This window comes from Danio aesculapii, chromosome 22, assembly GCF_903798145.1.
Source record: "Danio aesculapii chromosome 22, fDanAes4.1, whole genome shotgun sequence".
Classification (NCBI taxonomy): Eukaryota; Metazoa; Chordata; class Actinopteri; order Cypriniformes; family Danionidae; genus Danio; species Danio aesculapii.
The window spans coordinates 18457747-18482779 of record NC_079456.1 but is presented as its reverse complement, the minus strand read 5'-3'; the positions used below and the strand labels follow the sequence as shown (position 1 = coordinate 18482779).

The 25033-nt window shown below is 38.0% G+C and overlaps 2 protein-coding genes across 2 annotated transcripts in view; both read right to left on the bottom strand.

Annotated features, from left to right (window-relative positions):
• Positions 1–261: 261 nt before the first annotated feature.
• On the bottom strand, positions 262–10652 carry hapln4 (hyaluronan and proteoglycan link protein 4). The gene is made up of 6 exons (XM_056448570.1): positions 10643–10652; positions 9902–10086; positions 5205–5313; positions 2576–2938; positions 2185–2487; positions 262–1285 (listed from the first exon to the last, which is right to left on the bottom strand). The coding sequence occupies exons 1-6, from the start codon at positions 10650–10652 to the stop codon at positions 930–932; spliced, it is 1326 nt and encodes a 441-aa protein (XP_056304545.1). The 3' UTR covers positions 262–929.
• Positions 10653–14660: 4008 nt separating this feature from the next.
• The window catches only part of tm6sf2b (transmembrane 6 superfamily member 2b), a 36334-nt gene continuing 25961 nt past the window's right edge, over positions 14661–25033 (bottom strand). Inside the window, exons 8-10 of the mRNA XM_056447981.1 lie at positions 23195–23287; positions 19986–20105; positions 14661–14879 (exon numbers count right to left, since the gene is read on the bottom strand). Coding sequence (XP_056303956.1) covers positions 14670–14879; positions 19986–20105; positions 23195–23287 — 423 coding nt within the window. The 3' untranslated portion in view covers positions 14661–14669. The remainder of the gene's footprint in view (positions 14880–19985; positions 20106–23194; positions 23288–25033) is intronic.

Genomic DNA, 25033 nt, shown 5'->3' with positions numbered 1-25033 from the left:
TGTCATTCTGGCAAAGCAACAAACATTTCTCGAGTGTTTTTGTAGACTGTAGACACAAAGCGCGGCATCACTAGAAGCTTGTGGCCAAGAAAAACCAAAATAGCAATGTGCAATTTGCTAGAGCCATATTCAGCCATCGTCATGGTTACCGGCGACATCAGATTCTCCTTCCCTTTTGTGTGTCAGAGGTCAAGATTTGTTTTCACTAGCAATGCTGTACGCTGGATCCACAGTCATTTAGAGAATTGAGAAGCAAACACAAACAGGTAAATAACTTTAATCTAAAATGCATCATCATAGACATTATTGTGCAATACTGAACAGACAGTGCAATTGTCAACCGCTAAGAGGTAGTAAAGCAGCCTATGTAAGTCTGTCATTCACAACATTTTAGCTTTATCACTGTAATGATCATCAAAGAAAAGGCATGCTTGTTGTTATTGCCTGCCAGGTCAATCCAAATGTATCAAAAATTTGTGTTTCTATAGGTATGTGCATAGTAATTGGCAAAGCTAAGCCCAGTTCATGCTAGCAGTTTCTCATCATCAGGTGATTCAGGGCTATTGCTAATGTTCTATGCTCATATTAAGGCTAAATTTGCGTCCATACTTTCTTAGCACTATTTCAAGTTGCTTTTGTCTTCCCTGGGAAACAGCAAAAATAAACCAAATTGAATACCTCAAGGCATGCAGGGTGTACAGTGAAACATTTAAGCTAATGCATTGTGCCATATTCTTCCTTAGCACTGTCTCTGAGGAAATATGCTGCTAGGTTTTCTCAGTTTAGAGAAATTTCGACATTTCAAGCAAGTGAAATTATACAAGCTCAATTATGCCTCAAGTTGAGAGCTAGCTTAATAGCCTAGCATGTGTGCAAAAAAAGCCTTGTTTTTCAAATGCTAGTAAAGCTAGTAACTCGTTTTTGCACTTTCAGATACTTCTGGTGCTGTTAGCCATTTTGGAAGTGGTTTCAGTTGGAGCCTGTGTTGACTGGATATCTGTGTTTTTGCGGAAGCAGTAGACTCCGTAGAGGCGGAACTTCTTATCAGGGAAACCTAGGTTTCGGACACCAGGATCTTGGCCCCCGCAGCGGGTTCGAGGATTGACGATGGGGTACCGGATGCTACCATCTTCCACCCACCCTGCCTCACAATGGTCCAAGAGTTGGATCTTCCAAGCAGCATACAGTTGTCCGACTTTGGCTATGAATGCACCATCACGTTGACATGCCTTTACCGCCTCCAGGTAGTTTACCTTTTTAAAGCGTTTAAGAAAGTAGACACGTCCTGCAAAGGAAACACAACTTTATTAAAAAACAACAAAACTGTGAAAAGATTAGCTCACCACAAATGTCTGAACACTGCAGTCTGTTTGTGACATCCTTATTAAAAGAAGACATTTCACTGCATAAAATCTCTAAATCTGGGTTGTGATTTCACAGCCTGCCTTGTTCCTGATGAACTATAAATGGGTTTTTGTTCAGGCCTGGCTGAATGAGGTGAAAGAAGCGGAAAAGAGAAAAGGACAAGAAAAGAAAGAAATCTTTCAGACTGCCACCTGTTTTTTTTTTCAGAAGTCATTCATTGATTTTCTGTTTGTTTATGTGACTGCTGACTGTTAGGGTGGCACATCGTCTCATATTTCCCACTGGGCCATTCGGTAAATTTCCAGCAGCTGGTCAGTGTAGGGGTATTATTGAAAATTGCCCTAGCTATAAAGATTTCAGAACAAACTGTCTTCTCTAATAGCCCACTTGGGGCTGAAAAGAAAAGCCTTTTGGCTCTCAGTGACTTGACTGCAAGTGGGTCTGAAGAACTGGGCAAGTCTTGTGTACCCACTGGATCATACAGCACTTAGTGACAAATGGTCTGAATTTGGGCCAAAAAATAGATTTCTTCCTGAAGATAAAATCAATTCAACTTTTAACTGTACAAAGGCCTATTACTCCTGCATGGTCACAAAGTGAGTCTGCACCCCAGAAGCTGTACTAAGTCATAGTTTCCCTGAGATTGGATTTGATTTGGCCAATTTTTACAAGAACCGATGCATTGCTCAGTTAAGGCTCCTTCGTTTGTGGCTCTGGAAACATTTGTTGGACAAGTATCAAAAATAAGTCTTTGAAAGAAGGACCTTCTCAACAGGAATGTAGTCCAACAGCCTCAGGCTGGAAAAGACAAACACTCACCATTGAGGTTGGAGGTAAAGCAAAAAGCATCATAGCGTTCGTCGTCTTTGTGCCTGTAGCCATAGTTGCGGACACCTGGAGGGCTGTCCTTGCGGCCACACTGGTCTCGGGGGTGGGAGATGGGGTACTGGACCGAGCCGTCCTCTAACCAGCCAGCATTGCACCAATCCAAACCCTCAAGCCAAGCCTTATGTAGTTGTGGATGGGAGGCCAGGATTGCATCTTGCTCTCGGCAAACTTCCTCAGCCTGATGGTAGTTCAGCTTGTAGCGTCCCGATGGAGGGTAGTAGGGGAACACAACACCTTTGAAAAGTAGTTCAGTAAAGTTAGTTCAGTATAAATAATATACTTTATTCGACCGTAGGTACTACAATCAAGCCAGCTCTCTCACCTTCAAGGTCCAGATTGACAAATCCTGTGTCATCCTCCATGTCATTAGTGACCTCACATTCATATCGGCCGTAGTCTTCCAAGGTGATGTTGTGAATTATAACTGAAGCATCTCCAGGTCCTGCACGCTCTAGAGACACTCGCTCTTGGTAAGACCCAAATGCTTTCTGTTGTCGTCCCAGTGCCACAAACACATCTTCAAACTGGAAAGCATCAGAAACCTTCGTCCATTTGATGCGAATGCGGTTAGGATCAATGTCCTCTGGTTCATGGTGGTATCGACAGGGAAGGGTGATGGTTCCACCACGATGAGTGATCACTTTACCTGGCGCAGTCTGGACTATAACTTCCCCAGTATCATCCTCTAGGAAAAGAAAAAGGAGTTTTCACTTACACAATAAAATAATTTAATGCACAAGTAAACTCCAGTTGTAGTGTACACACGACCACACTGTACGGTGTTTTGGAAAATCATCACCCTGGCCGCAGTTCAATGAAAGTTTCGGTTTCAGTCACCGGGCACTGCTTTAGTGTGGAAACAGTAAAACCACATAGAAAAAGTGAGGTTTTAAAAATACCTGTGTTCATGTGGACAGGGCCTAAATCTGGCTGCCTGTGACTGATTCAAAGTGAACACAGGTGTTTAGCTTTAACCCTAATTAAACACACCTGATCAAACTAATTGAGTCTTTAGGCTTGTTTGCAAACTGCAGGTAAGATTGTTGGAGCAAGGTTGTAACTAAACTATAAAGGGCTCTAGGGACTGAGTTTGACACACCTGTACTAGAAGATCTAACATGTCATTATTAATGAAAATTAGGTCAAATTTTGTGTTGCAAAAAGCAAAACTAGTCTTAATTAGTCAATATCTTGGCAATCGACTAGGAATAGGCAGGATAATCAATGGCGGGCCGTGAGTTAAAAGATTTTAAATGAATTTGCCAGCAGCTAGCTCTCTACAACTCTCACATGGTCGCCCACTGAAGCTAAGCAGGGCGGCGTCCAGTCAGTACATAGATGGGAGACCACATGGGAAAGCTAGGTTGCTGCCGGAAGTGGTGTTAGACCAGCAGGGGGTGCCCAACCTGTGGTCTGTGTGGGTCCTAATGCCCCAGTATACTGACGGGGACTCTATACTGTTCAATGAGCACCGTCTTTCGAATGAGACGTTAAACCGAAGTCTTGACTCTCTATGGTCATTAAAAATCCCATGATGTCCTTCGAAAAAGAGTAGGGGTTTAACCTCGGCATCCTGGCCAAATCTGCCCACTGGCCTCTGTCCATCATGGCTTCCTAACCCTCCCCATATCATAATTGGCTTCATCACTCTGTCTCCTCTCCACCAATCAGCTGGTGTGTGGTGTGGCACAAAATGGTTTATATTGCCAAGTACTAAGGTTTAGGTGAAAAAAAATCCTTGGTGTGGGATTTTTTTTACAGCTACATCTTTTTAGTGTTTTTGTAGTGTGTTTCTTCATCTTGATTGAATTCAACTTATGTGTCATGCCGGTCTAAAAACCTACAAGGTGGATGAACATTAAACCAGTAAATTACGTTGTGATTCAGTTTCAGCCCACCTGTTGAGCACCTCTACTGAGTAACAGGAGCATCTGAAACAATTGATTTACTTTAGCATTAAAAAAACACTGAAAAAGACACTTTCATCCTTAACCTCATCTTTTATTTCCCACAGAATCCCTTGCTTTTGTCTGACGGCTGTTCAAACGCACTTGAAGCATAGCTGGATTGGAAAGTGATGAGTGCCCTCTCTGAGCTGCCGAGTCTAAAGACTGTGAACCATAGCTGTCAAACCACACCTTTCTTCGATAGCAATCCAAGATCTTCCGGACAGATCTCGAGAGCTGTAATCAGCCTTGACATCTGCTCGTTTAAACTGTCAGCGTGATACCTGGCAACTCTGAAATGTTTGTTACCAAAACACCTTTTCTTTTAAAAGAAGGGTTGCCAATCACGTCCAATCATTAATTCAACCAGGGACAGCTAAAGAACCGGTATTTCATTTGATGAAAAGGGGTCTAAAGTGAAAGCAATGTCACCGTGACCACACACTTTTCTGAAAGTAATTTGCAGCTGCCAAGTAAATGCTGAGGCCATGCTGTGAGAGGACAGCTAGTGCAACAGCTTGCGGCAATTAAAGACATTTTTTCCTTGCTTATATAAAAACTGAATAGCAAATGAAGGGGAGAGACCTAGTGAACCTGAAATTTATTAGACAGTATGTTTACCTGAATTAGCGGTATATAAATATGCAACGAGTGTCAGATGTTGCATGTGTTTACCCTCCTTGAGGCTGAAGTTGCCACTACAGTTGATGCTTGCAAGAGATTTTCTTTTAATACCTCTTGTGGTCAACTACTGACCTTGAGAAGTGGGATTATTTACAGACGATGACTCTTGTGGGTGGAGTGGTCTCTAGGTCAAAACATACACAAAGTGCTCTGCATATCAATGCATGTACACAATAATGCTACTTAGTTGTTGATATATATATCGGGAGCAGCAGAATGCAAGTAGGCGGTTGTCAGGAAGTATACAGTAACCTTGCTCTGTATACATTGGTTTTGTATTGTTTACTTTGTTACATAAAGCAGCACAGAAGAAGTTCTTACCCAGGACATGAACCACTCTCCTCCGTCCTTTCTCCAAGTCGGCTGGGTAGGAGGTCACAAAGGGAGAAAGGAGCAGCAGTGTGCAGGTAATGATTTCCAGGAACAAGATCTTGAAAAAAACAAAATGTTTACTTTTTAAATGAGCATAAATGAGTTCAAATCTATAGGATTGTTCACACCATAGGTCTCAAACTGGATTGATGGAGGGCCACAGCTCTGCACAGTTTTGCTCCAACCCTATTCAAACACAGCTGATCCACCTAGTCAAGGTGTTCAAGACTACTAGAGACCATTAAGCAGGTGTGAGTTGGAGGTGGTTGGAGCTAAACTATGCAGAGCTGCGGCCCTTCAGGAATTGAGTTTGAGACCAGTGGTTTACAATGACCCTTCAAATGTAGTCCAAATCTAAATCTAAACTGGTGCCATTCTAACTAAATAAATTTTCAATCCTAACTTTGATCTTGACTTGAAAAAAAGGCTGAGAAAGTGTTAGAAGTAGTTAGAAGAAGGGGTGGTTTTAAAAGTTTGGAATGTAAGATTTTAAAGTTTTACACGCACAGACAGACATTGTATTTGACCATGTTGTCAGCATGTTTTGTAAATCTATCATGCTGTAACACATTCCTAACTTTTTTTTCCAGATTTTGGAGAATTGCTTGTAAGCTTTTTTTCCCACATTGTTGATGCATTACTGTCTTGTAACATGGTAACATGTGATAAGTAACTTTTTAGCCTTGGCTATTAGATGGATGGATGGATGGATGGATGGATGGATGGATGGATGGATGGATGGATGGATGGATGGATAGATAGATAGATAGATAGATAGATAGATAGATAGATAGATAGATAGATAGATAGATAGATAGATAGATAGATAGATAGATAGATAGATAGATAGATAGATAGTATCTTTGAGATAGATCACTGTATCTTTAAGACCAACGTTCAAATTTTTTTTGGTTGGAATGAGAAGACCTTAGTTTAGCCAATGATGTGCTTTGGTTAAGTCACATGACATGCAGTGTTTTACTGTGGCGTGATTTCTGACAGACTGGCGTTTATTGTGAGTAGTTGCTGAATGCAAATGAAAACGTCAATAAAAACAAAGGATCGAATTATGTCAGATCCACAAAAAATCTGAGACGTCACCTCCAGTAAGTTATGATGACATATTCACAACTCAAAATAAGTTTTGATTAAGTTAGTTTTTGTCAATCTTTTAAGTTGTAACAATTGCAACATGAATGCTTGTAGTATAATGCTGATTAGTCATATGGTAATGGCATTTGAATTATGGATAAAATCAAATTTTAATGGCAATACTTTTGATCAGAAATAAATACAGAGAACAGTGTATTAGCGAGCACCACCATGTTCTTTGGTAAGGGAAAGAAGAAAAGGACAGAACTTGCTCTTTCTGCAGATGAAAGTGAAGATGAGATGGGTTTTAGCGACCATGAGAATGATGCAGACTGGACATTTGATAAGAGCAGTGATGGAGACAGTTTAAGTAAGTTAGCTCAGAGGCAGATAAGACAGGCGTAGTATAGTACTGTATATAGTATAATATATAAACATTGTTAGCTAGTAGCTACATTGTTCTGATGCATCTGGATATACTAGACTTGTTATTTATTTGTTATAATATTTACTGGAAAAAATATTTATATTTACTGTGTGTTGTATGCACGATAATACAATATTGTATTTGTTTTCAATAATATTCAGCAAAAAAGAATGGAATAAATGAAAGCTGTTGGAATATCAGTTGTTGAAAAGTATGCATAAGGTGTCATTTATAAGTTCTGTGTTAAAGGTTAGAACACTGCAACACCAATTAAATCATTTCAAACCACAAAATTATCAATTATAAGGAAAGTTTTAAATGAGAATATCTAAGGTGGATCCACTATTGGACGTTGTTGCCATATGGCAACATATTGTAGCATGCTAGAAAAGGTTTAAGACAGTTGCTGTGTTTTATTTCGGGGTGTATCTGTATTTGTAATGTGGGGTTTTAAGGGGCTAGATTTTGGCAGAAATTGCACTCGTGAGGGAGGGGGGGGGTTCCCATTGGATGAGACAGGTATGTTTTTTTGTGTGTGAGAGAGTGGTTGCTTTCCAGCGAGCACACGGATAATTCTGTCTGCAATGTGCAAAAGTTAATTAAAAGACGAGTTTGAATTGTTAAAGGCTTCCTGGCCTTCTTCAGTCTGTTACAATATCATAAAGTGCCTTAAAAAAAAATTCCCAAATTTTTTTACAGCACTTCAAGTTAAGCCATTCTAAGAAAAGAAAAACTCATTTTTTTATCGTAATGTGTGCGGTAGAGGGTTAAACATTGTTAATTTAAGTCTAAGTTCATTTTTGTTTGAGTTACTTTTTTTATGTAACTAGGCTGTAACGATTATAAAATCTGTCTGATGATTAATTGAAATAGTTGAGATTCTGAAAGTAATTGTCTGATTTGGGGCCATACTGAAATCTAATATATAACCAAATATGTGTTATGATCTTCTCTGCTGGAGATTACTTCCTGTAGTTTGTTGTAATTACCAGCAGTCTTTTCTCCATTGGAAAACACTTCCAACTGGACTACAAATCCCAGAAGTCTTTACACCAATCACTCCTGCCACAGCTGACAGTCATTAGAACACACACACACACACACACACACACACACACACACACACACACACGCACACACACACACACACACACACACACACACACACACACACACACACACAGCTGAATCTGTGAGACTCACGATCATTGATTACTTGGATTATTTAAACCCCTCTGTTTTACACACATGTTGCTGAGTATTGATAAGGGTTTTCTGTCATTTAAAGCAGTTTCCTTGTTTCTCGTGTTTTTGACTTTAAGCTGTTTATCGTTTTTCTGATTCTTTGCTGCCTGCCGAGAAACTTTTGCCAGTTTTTGGGTTACGCTCTTGGCTCATTGACTACACTGTTTATGCTGGTTTTCAACCTGTGCCTGCCTGACCATTCTAAATAAAGCTGCACGTGGATCCTCAACCCTGTTGTCAATGTCCCTCAGCTACAATATGAACATTGGCTGTACATATACATTGTTAATGTATTTGGACATATATCTGTAATTCAAATTTTAATGGTTTTTATATATTACCAAGTTTTTAATTATTGAAGAATTGTTATAAATGATTAAGATTACTTGTAATTTATCACTTTAAAAGTAAATTAAATAAAAGTAATCTACCTTTTTTTGCATTTTGTAAATTTGCAAAAAGTCAATCACAACAAACTGGCCAGTACTCGACTGAAGAAAACACGTTAGCAAGATTTGCTACTGAACAGTTATATTAGCCATGTTGCTACTTTCTCAACGAGTTGTTAATTTGGAGTTTTAAACCAATTATTAGTAGAATTAGACAAGTCTTTAGCGAATTTTAAAATGAAAGTAAAATTGCATGTGCGTTTATAACAGTGCCGCTGTATTTTGGTTTATGCCTCCACATTGTGTCTATTAAAGGAAATAATTAGATGACCGCAATTAGACTTTTATTTATAAAACACCACAGCTCTAAATGTAAATCACATCAGTTTTTTTTAACAGTTTTGTCTTTAAGGACATGCAGATATTTAACAATATCAGGATTTTGACTTGATGTAGTCAAGAGAGGTAGACTAAATACCAAAACAATAATATAGTAAATACTGTAGTGTTTTTGAACCGCTAAAGTACTTAAATAAATATGGTAATTCTAATATAAATATGGGGGTTGTCAACTTTTTCGGTATGTTAGTTTGTGCAATACATGCTTCAGTGAATGTATATATTTAAATGACATCTATTTTTTAATAAAATATATTTAAGTTTTCAGGATAGGCTATTTGGTGTTTTCTGACCTAATTACCTATTATCGCTTACTTTAGGTCAAACTATACAAACTACGCATCTAATTTGACTTTACTTTTAGGTTTTAAGTAGAAACAAACAACTATTTTCTGATAAAGCAGTCTTGTGAACTTTTACATGCTCTAAATCTACCGATCTCAGACTGTTAAATAACTTCTGGCATAGACTGATTGGCGCGACTATGCATTCACAATTGTATGACCCGTCATAGGGGTGATCAAATGGATATCTATTATTTTAATCGTTATCATTTTTTTAAATACAAACCAGAGTGAACTTTGTCACAGATTCAAAGGGACCCCCATACATCTTGTTTAGATGTCCTTCAGGGGGGATCAAACCTTAGGGGAGTCAATCCCTCCCAACCCCTTGTAATTTGCACCCTGGTTAATACTACTCTGTTAACAAAGTATAAACACTAGGCTATATAATATACACAAATATAAAACACTACTATAGCATAGTTAAAAATTATCTATTTACTATGATATTTTCATGTAGGCCAGCTTAGTTTTGAATCAGGTTTGTAAACATCAGATTGTTTCAAAAAATGCTTGTATAACAAATTAAGTATTTCAAATACGGGCCTTAAACGTATTGTTGTGTAACATGATCCACATACACACATTACTATTACTACAGCAGCTCTGACAGCAGCATAAACATATACGACACAGCTGAATTCTCCATCAGCTGCAGCAGTATATTTCAGCATCCCCTACTGCATTGCACTGCGCACTATCAAGGTTACAGCAGTAAAAGCCACACACATACATGCAGTCTGAACTCACCATCATCATGCAGTGACGCGTTTGGTGTTGAGATGGTATAAAGTTATTGCTGGAGAGGCTGAGGCGTGCTGTAGTGCAGCTGTCCCGCTTCTGACTGTCCCGTTTCACTGCAGATGTCCACCGTCGCGTCTCATCACACCAGCGCTGCTGACCGACTGTATCAGCAGACTCTCTTTCACTTACGACTGAAGAAAAACTCAGGCTCGTACAGTAATAGGGTCGTGGTTTTTTAGAAAAGTTATGTTTATCGTGCTTCTTTTATTATTGTTTGTGTAAATGCTTATTCGCAAAACGTGTTCTGTGCAGCCCTGTTTGATCATCCATTTTAGTTAATACCCTTACGAAAATGAAACGGTTTGTTGTAGTAAACGTTTTTAGCTCATTAATTAACGTTTATTTACATTGTGTTTAATCAATTTGTGTATTAGGTTTTACTACAGATATATCGTGGTTATAGCATGATTTAACTACAGTAACCATGTTTTTTTGTTTGTTAGTTTTGTTTTTTACATTTTGTTAACCTAAATAATCTTGTGACAAGTCTAATCAATTCGGACATTCGTCTATGCTATTTGCCAGGGGTTCCCAAACTTTTCCATTCACGACCCCCCCCCAAAAAAATGCCAGTGACTCGTGACCCCCAATATCCTCTGAGGTGATGATCAATATACAAACCTAGCACACATATCAATAGGACCAAGTCTATTAGTCGTTTAATTTTGAAGAATGCCACTCAGAGACCATCCACCATGTTTAGTTGTGGGCTGAATTTATTATTGTTATTATTATTTATATAGTGGCGACGCAGTGGCACAGTAGGTAGTGCTGTTGCCTCACAGCAAGAAGGTCGCTGGTTTGAGCCTCGGCTGGGTCAGTTGGCGTTTCTGTGTGGAGTTTGCATGTTCTCCCTGCGTTGGAGTCGGTTTCCTCCGTGTGCTCCGGTTTCCCCCACAGTCCAAAGACATGCGGTACAGGTGAATTAAGTAGGCTAAATTGTCCGTAGTGTATGAGTGTGAGTGAGTGTGTATGGATGTTTCCCAGAGATGGGCTGCGGCTGGAAGGGCATCCGCTGCGTAAAACTTGTGCTGGATAAGTTGGCGATTCATTCCGCTGTGGCGACCCCAGATTAATAAAGGGACTAAGCCGAAAAGAAAATGAATGAATTATTTATATATTAATTTATTTTTAATGAACGCAAGTGCCATAAAGGTGCCAGAAAGTTTGGTCACACTTTATTTTGATGGTCCGTTTGTTAAATTTAAGGTAAATGCATCTACATGCCAACTAATTCTCATTATATTATAAGTAGACTGTAATGTTGGGGTTAAGGTTAGTGTAAGCTGACATGTACTTGCTAAGTTTCTATTAAATGTCTGTTGAAGGAGCAGTATCAGCAGATATTAAGCAGACAGTCTACTAATACTCAAATTGACCATCAAAATAAAGTGTTACCAAAAGTTTAACCTGGTTTCATTAAGTCAATGTGTTTTATTTAACGGTATTGCTTTGTCTTTAATATAACATTATCACCCCAAGGGTCAAACAAAATTCGAAAGGCTGATAACTTTTTATTTGCATTTTTATGTGACAGTTAATTCTGTTTCTTCTGTATGTTAATTCTACTAGTTTAATAAAATAAATTAGATTTTTGGTAATCAACATTGCTCATTGTCTCATGACCCCCCAGGGGGTCTCAACTCCCACTTTGGGAACCACATGCGACTCTGTTATGGTAAACTACGTTCCAAAAAGTTATTCATATAATGTGTAAGCTACTTCACGTGTATACTTAACGAGTATACTAAATACTAAAGACGTGACATCACATCCCGGACGGGGAATTGGTTTAGATGGTAGAGCACAGTACAACAATAATTAAGATGTTTGGGTTGGGTTAAGGGGTGGTGTAGGGCTTGATGTTAACTAAAAATAATGGGTATTTTTAAAAATAATATAAATAATTCTTGTTAACATTTTGATGTAGACTGAACACTTTTCTATTGTTTTTAGTGTAAACACACACTAGATGTGCATTCATAACTGTTACATTTAAACACAGGAGTAGTTAAGAATGGGTTAATGATAATGTGCCCCTCCAAGTAAAGTCATGACATAAAGATACGTTAACATGTTACAATGGGCTATATGCACACAGACTTAATTTTCAGCCAGCCAGCCCCAGGGCTTCCGGTGAACTTTTTCCACTAGACAATAGCCATGTTTAAGATCTGATTTCTTTAAAAATCATTGATTTTCACTGGCAGATAGATAGATGATATAAAGTGGGTTTCACACCAGACACTGCATTAAATTCCATTTGTCCCGCCATGTCTTTAAAATCTAACAATTTATTTTACCTCAGAATTTTCAATGGAGTTTCTGTGCTAGCATACTGCAACTGATGGCACTATTGTTTACACTGTCTTTCATCTCGTTTGATGCTTAAACAACTAAATGAATGCTTATGTCTTTTTAACTGAAAGTATTGTAACTACATTACAACATTGATGTTGTAAAAGCAGCCTTGTGAAATTGAAAATAGTCACATTAAGCGTTCACCGGAAATTTATCACTTGCTGAAAAACACTAGCAGTGCATATACAGTAGCCCATTAGCTAAAACGAAGGTGTTAATCAATGCATTCATTAACACATGAATTCATGCTGTAGTTAAAGTTCTTGATTATTAGATGACTTATTAGTTCATAATGAAGTAACATTTAATTTACATATTGTTAGTACATCATTATTAAATGTATTGCTATTGTAAAGTGTTACTTTTATATTAAACATTGTTATCTCTGTATCAATATCAGTAAGATATCTGTATCAATTCAACACTGTTATGAAGTTATCTGCTTGGCTATATAGGGTTTCTTGTATAGCTTGACAGACCTCTGTGCTAATTTAACAAACTGATTTAATGCCACACGCAGCGCTGTTTGTATGTGCTTGCAGAAATTCCTGCATGCTCCTCATCAGCATGAAAAAGCTGCTGAGCAAGGATTGCTTTTAAGGTTAGTAGTTGTAGAACTCAACCCTGCTGACTTATTTAGATGAAGAACTAGGATAATTATTAGCTATGAGACCAGCCAGTTTTTCATGAGATGGCTCTGACATTTCTTACATTTAAAATTTTATGACATTTGTGAAAGAACTTGGAAAGTACACTGGGAGAGAGAAATGTTCTGTGCAGCGCAACAGGATCTGCCTGTAAAATGAAATTATTTGACATTTTGGTGAATAAGTTGTTAGCTTTTATGAATTTGAACTAAATGTAAAAAAAGAAAACATGAAGAAGACCTGCCCATAACTCCGCCCCAAACATAAATGTCAACCCTGTGGGCACCTTGACGCAAAACTACATCAAAAAATATGTTAAAAATGCTGATCAATTTGATGTCAATCGATTGTTTTGTTATTGATTTTTGATGGAAATGTTAGATGTCAGTTTTTTTTTTTTTTTGTCATTTTGACATTTACATGCATTGTATGGATCCAAAATTCACTGCGAATTTGTAATTTAGAGTTGAAGCTTTCAGATTATTAAAACTTGTCATATATTATAATATTTTTTGTCATTATTTTAACCCAGGCTCATTCTTATTATGTAGGAGCTTCGTTTTTTTGCAGTTTTTGTTTTCATGAATCCACTAGAGGCTGCTGTGTATGATTTTTTAGATCTCAAATTTCTCTCGCAAGTGCCATTCACACCTGCTGTTCTCATGTAAATCCACCAGAGGCCGCTGTTGAATAACTGACTTATTGATTGACCAACCGACCAATACCCCAACCCTCCCCCTTTCCAAAACCCAGCCAATAGTGTTTTAAAAATCACAGGTTGACCTGCCCACCTCCTTCCCTAAACCCAACCAGTGTTTTCAAAAACAATCCAGAAAAAAGCCCCCTGATTTTACCACATTTTCAGATTTTTTTAAAGTTATTTACATGCTTATTTTATTTTTTAGCTTTTGTTTTTGTCTCACCCACTTTTTGGAACCATTCTTCACCAGACTCGAACCTCGTTGTTATGGTCAACTGCGATCTGTGTCTCAAGTCTGCTGACGTAAATGTCGAGCTACCAGACAAACTGGTAACAGCAGGAAAGCTGATCAACGTGAAAGGAATGTCGTCATACTGCCCCGTAGTGTTCGTTTTAAAGATGAAATGCAGCCATATGTAGCTCTGGCTACATAATTCGCAATCTCCAGAAGTTTAGGGCTACGTTTTTAGAATGAGCCTGTGATGCTTATTTTGGTGGTCAATTGGGAATCAGTTTGTGGATGTAAAATTGACGTCAATGTTTTGACATCAAAATGATTTGCATTGTGACAAGTTTTTTGACAATCAAAGTCAATTTGATGTCATTTTGACCTCAAGATGCCTGCTGTCAAGTTAAAGAAATTAAATAAACTAACCATAATTTTCTAAAACCTAAACATAATTATGAATTTCCATTCAGTTTCATCAATGGTCTCAGCTAAATGCAATTTAGAGATATTTTTCCTCATGAGTTTTTCTGCAGCAACCGTAGCTCTGGCAACTGGCACAATCAAGGAGAGGTCCTGTAGACTATGTGATTACTAAATTAACAGGACCCCGCTGGATGTAATTCTCAAGCACTGTTGTGCCTATTAAACAATAAATCTGTTTTGAAATGTACTTTACCAAAGGAATAATTCACGCAGTGTCAGGAAATAAAGACAGAACCGCATTATTAGTGTGAACCATCTCTTTAAATTTGATGTTTTTGTGTTGTTGTAGTTGGTTTAACTTAATTTCTTGTCATTGTTGATTTGGCCCATAGGTACTATGGGAAGGAAGTAGTCCGGCTCTCGTTTACAACGCAGGGCAAGCAGCACAGGCCCAACTGCATACAACAGGTTGAGGAGCAGGACCGGCAACAGGGCTGTGGAGGGAATCCTGTACATCTCTGCCGTGCGCGGGTGAAGTGACGCTCCGATATGAGACCACTGGCACTGTGGTGGACAGAAACACAAGATGAGGTTAGAGTTTCTGACTATTAGACTTCTTAATACTCTTCAAAATGAAGATTGCGAAAGACCTTTTTCACATGCACATGCACATGGTCGGATGGCATATCATTTGGCATAGCACATGGTAGAGGGTGACGAGTGTGGGATGGGCAGAGAGTTGTGTGAGTAGTGCACAGCTAGTGGAGGGAATGTTGAACAAGTCTGGAGAGTTGTTAGGAGCTCCGGATGGGTACATCTATGTTGTGTTTACTTTATGATTGAGGTTGTTATACATTCACCGGTTCCTGCCTTTTTTTCCTTGAATGAGTGTAAGTTTGAGATACTTGTACAATGCTTCTGGTATAAACATTAAAACACCAAGTAGGTATCACTGCAGCCCGGAGACCTCCATGTGGGAGGGATTATACCACAAGCGGGCTGAGTGTAGCCTGGGATTAGTGTAGGGTTAGTAGACATTAATCAAACGGGTTACTGTGAAGTTGGGTTTAGGGTTGGTGTAGGCATAGTAGACATTGTTAAAGAACACTGGGTTACTGTGAGGTTGGGTTTAGGTTTGGGGTAGGTGTAGTAGACATTAATAAAACAAATCAGGTTACTGGGAGCTTGGGTTTAGGGTTGGTGTGGTAGACCTTAATCAAACACACCGGGTGACTGTGAAGTTGGGTTTAGGGTTGGTGTAGGCATAGTAGACATCGTTAAAGCACACCGGGTTGCTGTGAGTTTGGGTTTAGGGTTGGTGTAGGCATAGTACATTGTTAAAGAACACCGGGTTACTGCAAGGTTGGTTTTAGGGTTGGTGTAGGCATAGTAGACATTGTTAAAGAACACCAGGTTACTGTGAGGTTGGGGTTTAGGGTTGGTGTAGGCATAGTAGACATCGTTAAAGCACACCGGGTTGCTGTGAGTTTGGGTTTAGGGTCGGTGTAGGCATAGTACATTGTTAAAGAACACCGGGTTACTGTGAGGTTGGGGTTTAGGGTTGGTGTAGGCATAGAAGACATTATTAAAGCACACCAGGTTACTGTGAAGTTGAGTTTAGGGTTGGTGTAGGCAAAGTAGACATCCTTAAAGCACACCAGGTTACAGGGAAGTTGCGTTTAGGGTTGGTGTAGGTGTGGTAAACTTTAATAAAACACACCAGGTTACTGGAAGGTTGGGTTTAGGCTTGGGGTATGTGTAGACATTCATGAAACCCAATAGGTTGGACTCCGTGTCATAGTCAAGACATTTAATGAAAATGTTTTAGGAATGCTAAGGTTTTATAGTCCAGAAGAGCAGTCAGAGTGCAATTGTGGCTAGCTACACCACATTCCACTTCCAAAAAAAGGTATCAAAGATGTCAGAGTAGTGTGGATGCCACGCATAACCATAACAAAATGAAATGCATGGTTACGAAAATGCACAAGTGTAAATGACACCTACATTATTACATTAAAATGTTGGTTTAAAGCAAGAAACAGAATTTACCCTCATGGTTGATTATTGTAGGTTTTTTAAACTAGGTTGGTAGTCCTATAGCAAGCAGCAGGAACAAGTATACTAGGTGAGCATGTGAGGTTCATGCTTAAGCAGATAGAATAGAGCGGAATATTGAGCTATTTTGAACTTTGATCATGATGCACCACTATTGCGATTAGGTCGATGCAGCGGAAAAAAGTATCATTCGTATTGTCCATTGAATTGAACTGGTTATGTGCGAGTCATTTCTGTGTCTGGTATGCAGTGTTTACAGCTGGAGGGAGAGTAAAACCTGTAGTAAATCTTTAGTTCAGGTCAAAATTCACGCCATTATCTACTCTCTTATTACCTGACAATTATTATAAGATATATTGACAGAAATTGCTCCCATTCTTAGTTAATCAAATCTCTGCATCATAACTAAATCAAGGTAAATAACTTTAGAAATTGAGTTTAGTCTCCAGCTCCTATGGTTTCATATTTCAATATTTTTAAGATATATTAATAATCAAACCCAACACCTTTTCTATGGGTAAGCTTGGTGCATTTGACCTAGACTACGAGCAAAACCTGTATGGTGAACAATTTTTATATGGTGAACGTCTCCTTTAATTTTTTTTTCATGAGAACATATCAATTGGCCTAAAGAATTCTCATAAATTTAGTGCTGAATCACCAGAGCAACTTTAAAGTAAATCCAATATATCCTATCGTTATGTCTGCAGGTTCTGGACAGCCAGATGTCCCTCATCCTATCTCATTCAAGAAATGCAAGAATCCAGTTTAATATTGTGAAGTTTAATGAGGGGGACACAATAAAAACTCATCTGAGACCTCCTAGTGTATTTTTAGAGGCTTCAGCCCATGGGTACGTAGAGATGAATAAAGTGCAATGCCACACTCTCGGCTTTGAGGAGGCCTTCGTTAGTATGTAGAGCTGGAGATCTACAGTGTAACTCCTCGAGAAACACCAGTGAAGCCCTTTTCTACTGGAGGTCTTTGATTACGAATGCTGACTGCTCTGACTTCATACTGGGAGTTAAAGGGGTGCTGGATGAGTCTGTTCAGACCAAGGCTTTGATCGTGCCACTGTTTGATGGTCTCTTTCTATAACGTCAGCAAATACAGTAGATGCAAATTTAGTTGGTAACGTTTGGAGGAAGAGTACGTTGAAACCTTCAAAGGACATATATGATGAAAATCTGAATTTTTTTGTCTTTAAGTGCTATAATCGTCTCACCCAGTGTATTCACCAATCCAGAAACAATCAAAAAGGACAATCCTTTAACTTTGTTTAAATAAGTCTTTCTCTGCTAGCATGTGAAAAAACATGTTGTTTAATTTTTGCTCTCCTAGTGACATAGGAAAGTGGACTTATTGTATATTACAGACACTCAATCTGCACGTTTCCACTCACAGTGTCACTGCAGCAGTCACCCTTTCTCTTTATTCACAACTGGAGGTTAGCAATAGCTTGTTTGTTCACACAGTAATACTGGTAAACAATCATAATATTTAGGAATGCACCAAATTGACAATTCTAGATGCATTTGGTGAAAACTGAAACCATATTTGTAATAATTAGTTGTTATTTTATTAAATAATAACATTTTGTAAGACTTTATTAAATTTAACTCCATAACTTTCAATATACTGATTTTAAAAATACCACAAGCCAATAAAATGACCATATTTGTAACCCTGGACAAAATCAGTCTTATGTTGCACAAGTACATTTTAGGCCGGGGGTGTCAAACGTACTGCCTGTGGGCCGGATAAGGCCCGCACCGGGTTAAATCCAGCCTGTGAGATGATTCTGTAAAGTATAAATATGAGCTGCAATTTTTCAATAAAAGAAACTGCTGTTCCAATTGTGTCCACTGGATGACGAAATAGCAATTGCAAACTATTAATTTCATCCAATCCAAAAGACTGAATCAGCATCAGTTTCACAGCCTTCTCAGAGGGAAAGACCACATCTATGCCCTGCCATACCACACAGGTGTTCTCACAAGGAAACATAATTATTTAACATTTTGTCAGTTTAGTGGCTAATTCGTACGAGTTCAGTCGTATGAAAATGTACGATATAAAAAAGGAGGCGTGGCACAACCACACCCCTAAACCCAACCGTCATTGGTGGATAAGCAAATCGTACTAAATTGTACGAATGAGATTGTACGAATTCATATGAATTAAATCAAAAGTTATGAATTGCCGTGAGATTTTGTTGTCCTCAGGCTCCAGCTTTATGTTTTATGTTGATTGTATTAAAATAAAGAAAACAATCTGAAGTTGTTGTATTTAAGTTATATACCATGATTTCACCTATCCGGACCACTTGGCAATAGATTTGTGCCCCTGAGCTAAAATTAGTTTGACACCCCTGTTTTAGGCAATAGCCAGAAATATATTGTATGGGTCAAAAAAAAATTCTTTTTTCAAAATCATGAGGATATTAAGCAAAGAACGTGTTCCCTAAAGATATTTTGTGAATGTCCTACTGTAAATATATCAAAATGTAAATTTTGATTATTAATATGCATTGCTAATAGCTTTATTTGCTCAACTTTAAAGGATATTTCCTCAATATTTGGATTTTTTCATCTCATGTTTTCAAATAGTTCTATCCTAACAAACCATAAATCAATGAAAAACTCATTGAGCTTTCATTTGATGTATAAATCTCAAACACTTATACTTGGTTGACACCTATAACTGGTTTTATGTTTCAGGGTCACATCTCATTGATAGTGAACGAGTCAAGATGTGTCAGTTTTTCAGCATTGCCATGACAGCATATTAGTGCAAACAGTAGCAATAAGTATTGTATGCAAGGTGAGTGTGTGCGATTCATGCTTAAGCAGATAGAATAGAGCAGAATATTAAGCTATTTTAAACTTTGATCACGACACACCACTCTTGAGTTTTGGTCGACGCAGCAAAAAATAAAATTCTATTGAAATGAATGGTTTTGCGTGAGTGCTTTCTGCATCCAGTATGCATTGTCTACAGATGGAGGAGAGTAAAAGGTGTGGTAACACTAGTTTAAGTCACAATTAATGCTATTAAATACTGGTTTATTTCCTGCCTATTATTCAGACATTACCTGTTCATTAGTAGTTATAAAGTATGATCTTATTCTACATCCCTAATCCTACCCAAAACCTAAACCCAAAGTCTACTTTAATAACTGTTAACACACAGCTAATTGGTCGTTTTTTAGGCTAGTATTGTTAGTTAAAGGTTTCCTAATACCAAAAATAATTAGCAAAATTACCAAAATGACCTCTAAATGAACTTTTGGAGAGATATTATTGCTGGTATATAAAGGCCGAGGCGCTAACTGTAGCTAATAAAATGTGATGTTTACACACAAATGACTTCACAAATGATTATGCGACGGACATGGAAAAGTTTTTAACAACTGAGATGAAGAGCTCTTCTAAAAAGCAGCAGCTTATTTCCATTTAAAGACACACACACACACACACACACACACATAAACAGTTTTTGCTCACACACAAAATTAGTACATGTTTGGCTAACTTCAATAAATGAAGAGTTTTGAGCTTTAAGTGACTTCTTTTTAGTTTGTTTCCAGATTTGACTCAGGATTGGTGCAGTTACCTGTAAAATGGCACCTGCAAAGAAAACAGTCCGATCGAGCATCCAAGTGCAGCCAGGTGTGCACAATCCATATGCAAATGAAGCCAGCATCGGGAGCGCGTGAAACAAGAGCAGCAACATCTGGAGATGAAAAGAAAAGACATCACGCAACAGGTTTGATTTGAGCGAGTGTCAACACTACATGCCTTGTTCCTGTATGCCAGAGCTTTGATGGCAAATTAATGCGGTCCAACTCAATCCCCAAGGGCACCAGCGCTGCCGCAGCAATGCACTCCTGCTGAATACAGATCGGGCCCACTGCATTCAGTTCATCATTCATACTTATTGAGGCTTAGAAACACAAACATGGAGCATTACACGTGATTAGAGCCTAAAGTGAGTGCGGTGGTGTTGCTAAAACAGGGTGACCTCAGATGGAGTTAAAAGTCAATGAAATTAGATACACTTTTAGACAACCAAGGCTCATTCTGAAAACGTACCACTATATACATTTTTGGAGAGTGCTAAATACATCCCAGGAGCTACGTTTTTTAGCAGTTTTTTTTCCGCATATCCACCAGGGGCTGCTGTGTACGCTTTTTGAGATCTCAAATGTCTCTCCCGAGTGCCATTCGCACCTGCTGTTCTGGTGTAAATCCACCAGAGCCTGCTGTCGACTGACTGACTGACCAATTCTGACTGACCCACCTTCCTCCTTCCCTAAAACCCACCGACCCACTGCCCTAAACCCAACCGACAGTTTCAAAAAGCAATCCAGAAAAAGAAAAGCACTCACTTGATCTTTACTACATTTGCAGATTTTACCACATTCTAACCCTGTTATTTACTTGTTTTATTTTTTGAATTCTGTTTTTGTCTTACGCGCTTTCTGGAACCGTCCCTTACCAGACTTGAACCCCGTCATTGTGATCAACTCCTCTCTGCGTCTCAAGTCCACCGACATGATGAGCTACTGGACAAACTGGTAACAACAGGAAAGCCGTCCATACGCAGGTAAGCGGTCAGCTGGTTAGCGTGAAAAGGAACAACATCACAACGACCCATAGCATTGGTTTTAAAGACGAAATGCAGCCATACAGTACGTACTTTTGGCTACATAACTCGCGATCTCGAGAATGACCCTATGTTGCTTTTAGATCCTGAACACCTTTAAAGAATTGGTATAAGTTACAAATTGGTTTAGATAGATAAATGTTTCAAATTCTGTCTGTTTATCTGCAGGTTTTATTTTTAAATTACGAATTAATATTTTAAATACATTTATAAAAACAAAACACGACACATATATAAAAACAACATATTTAGTGTTTCTTTTATGTTTATTTGTTTATACTGTAGCTAGTAATAAATCTGGCCGACGCAGTGGCGCAGTAGGTAGAAGGTCGCTGGTTCAAGCCTCGGCTGGGTCAGTTGCCGTTTCTGTGTGGAGTTTGCATGTTCTCCCTGCATTCGCGTGTCCAAAGACATGTGGTACAGGTGAATTGGGTAGGCTAAATTGTCCATAGTATATGAGTGTGCATGGATGTTTCCCAGAGATGGGTTGCAGCTGGAAGGGCATCCGCTTTGTAAAACTTGTGCTGGATAAGTTGGCGGTTAATTCCACTGTGGCAACCCCGGATTAATAAAGAGAGTAAGCCGAAAAGAAAATGAATGAATGAATGAATGAATAATAAATCTAAAAGCAGATATTATTTAGGTAAATGTATATATAATAATTATTACAATAAATATACAAACATAAAACAATAAAAGAATGTACTTGAATATTTATATTGATAGAATACTACACAAATATACATTTGCTTTAATTTGAATTCATTTAGCATTACCAAAACTACATAACTCATTATTTAAAGAAAATATGAACATAAATACGCATAAGCGCACAAATACGTCATCATTACGCTATTATTACGTCATTGCCAAGGAAAGTAAATACAGTAAAAGGATTATTGTAATGCACAGACTGCGCTGTTCCTTAATGAATATTGGTCATTCTTATTCCTGTAGAACAATAAGCAGTAAGCAATAAGTGTCTATATATATATATATATATATATATATATATATATATATATATATATATATATATAAGTGTATATAGATATATACAGTTGAAGTCAGAATTATTAGCCCCCTTTAAATTTGTTTATCAGAGCAAGGACATTTTCACAGTATGTCTGGTAATTTTTTTTTCTTCTGGAGAAAGTTTTATTTGTTTTATTTCGACTAGAATAAGAGCAGTTTTAAATTTTTTTAAATCCATTTTAAGGTTAAAATTATTAGCCTCTTTAAGCTAAATTTTTTTCGATAGTCTACAGAACAAACCATCAGTATACAATAACTTGCCTAATTACTCTAACCTGCCTTGTTAACCTAATTAACCAAGTTAAGCCTTTTAATGTCACCTTAAGCTGTATAGAAGAGTCTTGAAAAATATCTAGTGAAATATTATTTACTGTCATCATGGCAAAGATAAAAGAAATCAGTTATTAGAGATGAGTTATTAAAACTGATATGTTTAAAAATGTGTTGAAAAAAATCTTCTCTCTGTTAATATATAAATAAATCTATTTTATTTTTCCTACATATTTTATATTTATATTTTACATGTGAGCTTATAAAATCAATTGTAATTTGAGCGTAAATAACAATACAAGGACCTATACCGTGCCCAACGCAGATAAATATTCTCTCCCTCACTCCATCATCCCCGAGCGCAGGGATATTATGCGATCGAAGCAGGTCTCGGTCTTCAGTACAAACATACGTGTTTTTGCTCCCTCGTTCCTTATCAAACACATTACCACCCATGTCACAATCTCTCCGTCACGTTCCCTTGTTTGAGCTGACGGGGGAGGTTTTCAGCCAGGACTCATGGGTAGGATTAGCTTATCAAGTACTCGCAGCACATCTCCTAGCTAATCGATGGGCCTCCATTGTGCCTGGGCTCCAGCTAGAACAAGGACTTTTGATAACCTATTGACCGAAGTGAAACCCCAATCTAAACCGAAAACATCACCTTCCAAACCCGCGCGGTCGGTCGAGACAGTAGAGATATTCTTGGACTACTCAAGGTGACAACCTTATTGAGTGCTAATGATGAGTAAAACCAGTCATTTAGAGGAGCTTAATGCTATAAAGCCAAGGCTGTTAAGAAGCAAAGTGTGCTCGAGGGCTGCCATAAGCTGAATGTCAGAGTATCTCACCATAACTTTGGGGAAGCCCACGGGATCCTTTAGATACGGTTCATATTCGGTCACATATTTGTTGAGGATTTCCAGCGGGCAATCCAGGACTGCCTGTGGGGATAGAGATGGGAAATTTGTTGTGGCAATTGATTCTGGTTGAATTGTAGGCATTGTTTTCACGAAACAACGTACAGACACCATGTTTAAAGGGTTAGTTCACTCAAAAATGAAAATTGTGCTACTCGTCCTCATGTTATTCCAAACCCCTGAGACCTTCGGAACATAATTAAGATATTTTTGGGAATATCTGAGCTCCATCATCTTCCATTAACAGCACGAGTAATTCGAAGTTCAGAAAAATACCAAAAAACATCCCCAAAACAGACTGTCAGTGGTTTAATCAGAATATTATGCAGCTACGAGAGTGCACATTAAAAAATAAAGACTTCATTCAAAAGTTTTTTCTCCTCAGTGTCAGTATATTGCCCACGTTCATGTGTGTTGACATATTACCTCAGATGTGCCTGTGCTTTGTTTATGATGAAGTTACGTGCAGATGTATGGGATATACAATACTGTGCAAAAGTTTTAGGCCGCTAGTATTTTCACCAAAAAAAATTATTAAAGTTGGTTATTTCTATATTTTTCTGTAGCTTGTCAAAATCTACCTGCAAAGCTACCTGGAAAACTAATGGATAGGCATCAAGCGTTTTGAATGCAAAGTGCTCTCGTATCAAATGATGATTTGATTTAGTTAATATCAGTTAGTTGATAGATAAAATGTATTTATACATTCTTTTTGAATGCATCCTCATTTTACAGCATTTTTACAGCAAGTGCCTAAAACTTTGAACAGTACTGTTGTCATGATAACCAGCGATCTAATCCTTGCAGATCGCTGGAGAACTACACACCTATCACTGAACTGGACTACAAATACCATCATGCACCTCACACACACCAGTTCCTGATTCCCCCTGATTACACACAGCTGTTTACTCATCATGAACTGATTACCTGGACTTTATATTCACCTCTCACACACACACACACACACACACACACACACACACACACACACACACACACACACACACACACACATTGCTGAGTCTTATAATGCCCTAGGGCAGCAGAATAGTGAGGGCGGCGTCCGCGACACTTTTTTGTGTGTGCACAAAAATTTTTGTTGCTTGATGATATTCCAGTTGAATCACAAAAAATTGTTGGCAGCTTTCTGGACTTTAAATGAGTTGGGGCTCTTGCTGTATGTGGAGAATTAGAGAGCTCCCAGATTTCATCTTAAATATTTTAATTTGTGTTCTGAAGATGAACAAAGGTTTCATGCGGTTGAATTAACATGAGGGTGAGTAATTAAAACAAAATTTCCATTTACTATTTGGTCTATAAGATCTAGTTTGACCAACTAACACACTGTTCAAAATGCTGGGTTCCACACAATCGATTTGTGTTGACAACATGAAGGGATTAAGCTAATTTATTAGCTTTTACAAATTTAAATGGATTGAACATACAATAATTAAGTTGTCCCAAAAACAAACCTCAAGAATTGTATTGTTTCAGCTCATTGTAAAGAAGTAGTTCAAACAAACAGCAAACTTCCTTTTTTGAGTGTAGTTAACCAGCAAGATTGAATCAGCTTTGCTTTTGGATTCAATTTAAAGATCAGGGCAATTCAGAAATCCACATTTGTGTGACTTTCTTTTAAAAAAAGCTTGTCTAAAAAAAAGAAGCAATGGTTTTAAATGGACAGTTTATGCAATCATTCACTTATAGTCGTTTTGATCACAGTTGGACGATTCTAAACAACCCAGGCTCATTCCGATTACGTACCCT

Bases quoted from the DNA above. Each gene is read 5' to 3' on its own strand.
- hapln4 (XM_056448570.1), bottom strand. The intron at 5,314-9,901 runs GTGAGTTCAGAC...GTTTTTTTCAAG, and splicing joins CGCGTCACTGCATGATGATG to ATCTTGTTCCTGGAAATCAT. The intron at 1,286-2,184 runs GTGAGTGTTTGT...TTTCCTTTGCAG, and splicing joins CTTTACCTCCAACCTCAATG to GACGTGTCTACTTTCTTAAA.